Source organism: Meleagris gallopavo, chromosome 3 (genome assembly GCF_000146605.3).
Source record: "Meleagris gallopavo isolate NT-WF06-2002-E0010 breed Aviagen turkey brand Nicholas breeding stock chromosome 3, Turkey_5.1, whole genome shotgun sequence".
Classification (NCBI taxonomy): Eukaryota; Metazoa; Chordata; class Aves; order Galliformes; family Phasianidae; genus Meleagris; species Meleagris gallopavo.
Window position 1 is genome coordinate 25,199,706 of NC_015013.2, and position 7,053 is coordinate 25,206,758.

Sequence of the window (7,053 nt, forward strand, 5' to 3'; positions counted from 1 at the left end):
AAAAAAACTACACGCACAGCAACAACAACAAAACTGTAATTTGTGTATCAAAGAAGAGTCCATAAAGAATCAATAATGGTCATCTAATAAAAAACAAAATGTCACAGGTTGGACTAAGTGGGCTATATATTCCAGGGGGGAGAGGCATTTAAATATAAAGAAAAACAGTCATCAAAAACTCCTTGACACATTTATTATTTTTAAACTTACTGTACCTTTATTCTCAAATAACTTAGAATCACACTTTGACTTATGGCTGGAAGTATTTGGGCTACTAAGTCAGAAAGATGTCTTCTGAACTAGGCAGCTCATTTTTTACAAAATCTAATTTTCATGTGAGTTTTTTTTCCTAGAACACACCAACAGAACTGTAGGTTTTTTTGCTATATGATCAGTTGGTACAGTGAATACTTTAGATGAATCTGACAATTATAATAACAACCTATATTTTTTTTTTAGTTGTTCCCAATGTAATACATTTTAGACATGATGGCTAATTGTTAATTTGCATGTTTTGCCCACCAATGGTGCACAAGCAAGGTCAAACAATATTCCAGTGAAATCTATATTGGACATTTTCAGGTGGATGTACAGGCTAACTCATTACTGTTGTGCAATAGAAAAACAGCTAATTCACATTTATGATAACAGTTTGCTCAGATTGATACAGCGTGGCTGAGATGATAATTTTCAGGTCATTTAAATCCCTTTTTCTTACTGTTTTACAGTTAAATAACTTGACAGAGATACATGATCAAATCAGTGGCATGGCTCGTTGTCCTTATAGTCCCCAGCACAACTCCACTGCGCTTCTCACTTCCAGTGGGGAATTATATGCTGCTACAGCCATGGATTTTCCGGGAAGGGATCCTGCCATTTATCGCAGTCTGGGAGCCCTTCCTCCTCTCCGCACTGCACAGTACAACTCCAAGTGGCTGAATGGTGAGTACCATGAGACTTATCTGCTTTTTAACCCATGTTCTCCTGATCTGTGAGAATTTGGATGTTTTGAGAGTAATGCAGTTCTCAGTTTTAAATTATTTTGCATAATACAATTTTTAATATACAAGAATAGTTATTATAGCATGCAATTAATATAGCTGTTTGTAGATATGCACTTAAATATTAATTTGCGTTTGCAGGCATAGGGATGAGCTGTACTTTATATCTCAGGTGAGCTTAAATGGCAAAGCTGCAATGGCCAAGGTCTGTGGCTTGCCTTGGACGTTGCTCTGTTGAGTCCTTTAAAAACTGAAGGCAGAAAATAGTTTAGAATGGACTGAATTTCCCTAGCTTTCTCTGCAAGTCCCAGCCTTGACAAGCATAAATAGTTGTGTTTTCAAGCTGCTTAGGTGGTAAACTGAAGTTTTTGACACTTATTATAGCTGATTTTGAAGCTTTTTGTTGTATATGCAACATAAATCATAAAAATAATATTGTAGCAATGATTCTTGCATCAAAGTTATTCACCACTTAATGAGGATTTTCAGATGGGAGAAAATTTAAACTGGTATTCCTGAGATGAAACAGAGTCATTTGGCAATTAATCTATGTATTACAAAACTATACGCAGATTCTTCTAAAGTGGAAACCGTTGCTTCACTTAAAATTCTAAAGTATGTACTTTATATTTTGCCCATGGTTTTTCACACTAAAAAAAAAAAAACAAAAAAAACCATATTGTCATAACTCATGACGCTTAAGTTGCCATCAGTCGCATAAGTGACACAACAGTAACCCACGTGCATTTCTTGTTATGGTGAAATTTTTCTCATGTTCAAATTTAATTATACATATAAACCCTTCCAACTTCAGAACATTATGCAGCAGCAAGTATCAGACTATTTTAGATATTTCAGTCTTCATATAAACTGAATGCTGAATTGTACTTGTTTACTTGATCTTTTTTCCCTATACTAAGAAGCCATCAGAGGTAGCTTGGAGAAATTTGTGACATCTTCTGAAGTTCAGACAGTGCTAAATTATTAATTAACAAAAGAAGACCAAACTGTGCAAAACATAAAAGAATTATAGCAGTGCAAAAGAAATCTGAGATGAAAAATGAACTCATTGTACAGGTATCTCTGTTCAGGCAGCATTTGTCCACGCAGCCATGATACTGAAGCTAATTGCTGTGCCACACCTGGATGCTTCTGTCAAAGGCAAAACATTCTTCACACTGACTTTTCACTTTAACTGGATGTTTTATGCCAAAGGGCACAGTAAAATTCCCACCACTTCCCATGAAAACTGTTCCAATTAATCAGATTCTCTCTATTTACATTTTGCCTTTTAAAAGCTTCAGCCATACCTATACATTCTCTTTTATAATTCATTCTTCTTCCTCAAAACTGTTTGGAATTAAGTTGTCAGGAAAGTATGACTTTGGGAGAAAGAACAAGATTAGTTTTGTAATTGGAGCCAATTCAAGCAAATCTAATAAAAGGCTGGAAACATCTCAGTTTCCTACATAAAGAGGTGTGGAGGGGAAATGTCTTGTGGGGCAGCTAAGAGTTGCAGATTCATCTGCTTTTATGTCAATTTGCCCATGCATGTGTGACGCAGTGTCAAAAAACTGCATTAGGTTTTCAGCACTCGAATTGAAATGAAGGATTTGATGCTTTCAGTGAGAAAGTAACATAAATAATCCTGTAAGAAAAGTTAGGCAGTTTTATCAACTGGAATGGAAGCTTCATAGTCAAAACTTGCTCAGCAGTATTAGTTGACAGTCAAATTCAGCCTTTTTAGGGTGTGCTTGTGTGGACATATAGCCTTAAATTTCCAAGTCAAAGTATATTTTTCTGTTACATCCATGCTTCCTTCAGAGGTGTGATGCTTCTTCTCACTTAGATTTGCTACTATACATATTAAATTGGAACATTTCAAGCTATCTCAGATGTGATAGCAGTACTATAAAGAATCAGAGAATTATAGAATGGCTTGGGTTGGAAGGGAAACCACGGATCATTAAGTTCCAACCCCCCTGTCACAGGCAGGGTTGCCAACTGCTAGATCAAGTACCCGATCAGATTGCCCAGGGCCCCATCCAAGCTGGCCTTAAACACCTTCAGGGGCAGAGCATCCACAACCTCCCTGGGCAACCTGTTCCAGCACCTCACCACTCAGTAAAAAACTTCACCCGACATCAAATCTGTATCACCTTTCCTTTAGTTAGAAACATCTTCCTCTTTTCCTACACTGTGTACTCATGTAAAAAGTTGATTTCCCTCATGTTTGTAAACTCCCCTTAAATACTGGAAGGCCACAATGAGGTCTTCCTGCAGCATTCTCTTTTCCAGGCTGAACAAGCCTATTTCCTTCTACCTGTCTTCATAGGAGAGGTGTTCCAACCCTCTGATCATCTTTGTGGCCCTCCTCTGGACCTTCTCCAAAAGCTCCGTATCTTTCCTTTGTTGGGGGCCTACCATGCAGCAAGCGCTCACTGCTTGCTCATGGCCAAACTGTTGTCCACCATCACACCTAGGCCCTTCTCTGCAGAGTTCCTTTCTGTCAGGTCAGCCTGTACTAATGCATGCAGTTATTCTTCTTTCTTAGTTGTATTGTATGTGACTCTATACTTCTTTTTGCTGATCAGGTTCCTCTCCACCCAACTCTCCTGCCTGCTCAGGTCTTGCTGAATGGCAGCAGAGCCTTCTGACATTTCAGCCACTCCTCCCAGATTTGTGTCATCAGTAAATGTGCTGGGAATGCACTCTGCCTCTTCATCTGGGTCCCTGATAAAGATATTGAGCAAAACAAGACCCAGTACTGATCCCTAGGGAACACTGCTAGCTACAGGCCTCTAACCAGAGTCTCCGCTGTCCATATCTAGGCTCTGAACTCTGCAAATCAGCCAGTTCTCAGTCTACCTCGCAGTCTCAGTTTCTAAGCTTCATTAAAAAGAGATGGTCAAAAGGTGAGAGATGGTCAAAAGCTTTGCTGAAGTCTAGGTACAGAGAATCCTCTGCTCTCCCAGGCTACCAGTTTGGTAGCCTTTGTGAATCCACGTTGACTACTCCTGATGAACACCTTCTCTTCCCGTTGCTTGGAGATGGCATTCAGAACAAGTTTTTCTGTCTCCTTCCCAAAGATGAAGGTGAGGCTAACTGGCCTGTAACTCTTAAATCATCCTTCATGCCCTTTTTGAAGACTGATGTGACTCTGATTTTCCTCCAGTCTTCATGGACCTCTCCCATTCTCTAAGTCCTTTAAAAAATGATAGAGAGCAATTTGACAGGCACTACTGCCAGAAGTCTGAAATTTGAATAAGCTGAGTTTTGTCTGTACAGTCACTTTCAAATAGGAGGCAGAGCAATTGACCAAATGTTAGATATCTGCCCAATTCCTAAATGTTTTTCATTTTCTAGAAAATTTTAGTCTGTAAACAATCTTGTCTTCTTCAGGGAAAGAGGAAAGAAACATCTGGAGGCAGTTTTTGAATTTGCTGCCTTCTAAAATTAAGAGGAGTAACATATTCAGCTCTTGATTATGCCTGACTATATTCACCAGTTGCAATATTTCACCTCAGGAATTCCTTTATTTTCCACAAAAATAAATTAATGCTCTGCTCATAGAACCTGTTTGTCTTCCTGATGCTCTATAGACATTAAAAGCAAGTGGCAAATGCAACAAACTAGTACTATCTCCATCTGGTACCCAGCTCGCTACAGGACAGTTAATGTGGGACTTCTGAATGGAGAAACCACCCCTTCCTCCATGATTTTGGCTTTGTCTTTTCCCATGTAGACAAAAAAAAAAAAGCAGTTCTTGGAGCTACTCACGTGAGTAAATATAGAGATGGCAAACAATTGAAGAAGTTAGAAAGGCTGCTTACCTGCATTTTATTCTTTAAGACATGTTCTGCTGTCTACTTTCATTTCTATTTCTCTCTAAGTCTGTATTCAAGTACTTCTGTGCTTGAAAGAAATAACTTGAGGTCAAACAGCACACATTGAGCGTTATGTCTGAAGCAGACAGTTCTTCCATTAATTTCTTCTCTGAACCAAAGCAATCAGCGAGGCCTTGAGATTCAGCCCCACTGTTCAGGTCAGTAAAGATCAGTGTGTTTCTAGACCATTTTAAAATCGCCTTAGTAATGTTTCATAAAAGGAGTAGTCTACCTTAGTAGTCTGCTTTGGACATAATTAAATGATAGCAAATACATTAGATCTTTCGTTAAGAAAAAAAGGTCAGCTTGATTTACTGCTCACATGCTGTTTACTTGAGTCTATTTAAAATCACAGCATAACATGGTTTTTAAATCATATCCTGAACTTACTGTTACAGAGTGCTTCTAATTGAGCTCAGCCTTAGGGTTCATCTACAAAGTGCAGCAGGGGCAAAATTCATCATCATTTGGTCTGGAATATAGAGGTAAATGGAATAGTTGTACTTGGAGTCCACAAACTTCAGTGGGTTTAGATTAACAATGAAAAGCCTCCATTGCTTTTCTTGTAGTACAACATTTATAATTAGTAAAGGTAGTTCTACTCCCATTTCACCTCCTCAAATCAGTGAAGGTTGATTTGATGCCCCAGTGTGAAACTTTAGTCTGCAATGTCTCCTTCCTTCCCTGTGCCCACAAAAGGGCAAAACAGACTATGGAAGCTTATGATAACCCAATCCTTTCCATTGTTAAATCATAGAGCAGAACTGTGGGACATTTGGTTTCATCCTTTGCCAGTTGCCTTGGCTTAAACTTGTATATTCAGACTGTTTGGGTCTCTAACTGTCTTAAAATACACTATAGTTGTTTTCTTTTTCCTAAACATATTATGATATAAGCTTTGGAACATGTTAAGTAAATAAAAACTTATGCTAAATACCTAGCCACTTCATCAGTGGGCAGACTGTAAATGATTAAAATGAGTTCTAGTATCAGATGTGGCCCCAAAGCAGAAAAAAATAAAATACTGCACAGATTATAAGCCTTTCCAGCTGAGAAGCACATAGCAATGTTTGGGTTGTTCTGCTCTGCTGACACAATATTATCACTTTTCCCTCTTACTGCTTGGTTATTAGATGCTCTGAAAATAGTTCTTCTAAGATATATTTTTTAAATGTTTTGCTTAATAGAAAGCTTCCTAACCTAGTCTTAATTTAGTCTTGATTTAGTCTTCACAAGTAATAGCAAAAGCAAAATTATCACAGATTGCTGGCTAGAGGGGTTTAATGTTTAACTCCATCCTCTTTATTGTTTGTGCACTATTATTATAACTCTTGGTACTAGAAGGATATGTGGAAAGATATTATGAGCTAAGAACAAAAATAATCCTTTCACTTTTGCTTCAAAGCATTAATGGAAATGGGTACAATAATTCAGGGTTGTTTTTTGTTTATAGTGAAAAACCTTGTTATTACCTGAAACAAGTTTTCTTATGCAATATTTTATGTAACTCAAATCCAGTTGATTTGTGCAGCTTGGTCTTTAGCTTTCAGACAGGAGATTGAAAATATTCAAGACATATGCTACAATTTGTTGTTTATTTTGCAAGAAGATAAATAATGACTTTTTCTTGGTTCTGTCACATATACAGTTGGTTCTGATCCTTTGTGTGTACCTTTCTTTTTGCCATAATCCTAAAATAGAATGGAAATATCTATTGGTTTTGAAGCATGTCCACTGGAGCTGCTACCAGAGGCAAAATTTGTGTAGTTGTGCTGCGTTTTTCCTTTCAAAGCTGCATATCTTCCCCCAGATGTCAATGATAAAACAGGGGAGTAGCAAGCTGACACAGGATGGAGACACCTCCCCTTACCTCCTTTGTCCTAGGCCAGACTAAGTTACTACAAGGCACTTTCATAGCACTTCCTCACTCAGGTAATACTTCCCACAGAGGTGGTTTTTGTACTTCCTATTCAACCTACGTCTTGGAGAATATGCTGTACGAGGAGCAACTGAGGGAGCTGGGGCTGTTTAGTCTGGGGAAGAGGAAGCTGAGGGGAGACCTTATTGCTCTCTTCAAATACCTGAAAAGTGATTGCAGCAAGAGCAGGGCTGGTCTCTTCTCACTGGTGACAGGTGACAGGACGAGGGGAAATGGCCTCAAGTTG

General features: G+C 38.4%; 1 protein-coding gene across 2 annotated transcripts in view; it reads left to right on the forward strand.

Moving 5' to 3' along the window:
• The window catches only part of SEMA5A (semaphorin 5A), a 238,393-nt gene that overhangs the window by 102,509 nt on the left and 128,831 nt on the right, over positions 1–7,053 (forward strand). For both annotated transcript variants that reach the window (XM_010708516.3, XM_010708517.3), the window contains exon 7: positions 729–942. In XM_010708516.3, the coding sequence (XP_010706818.1) occupies positions 729–942 (214 nt within the window). The remainder of the gene's footprint in view (positions 1–728; positions 943–7,053) is intronic.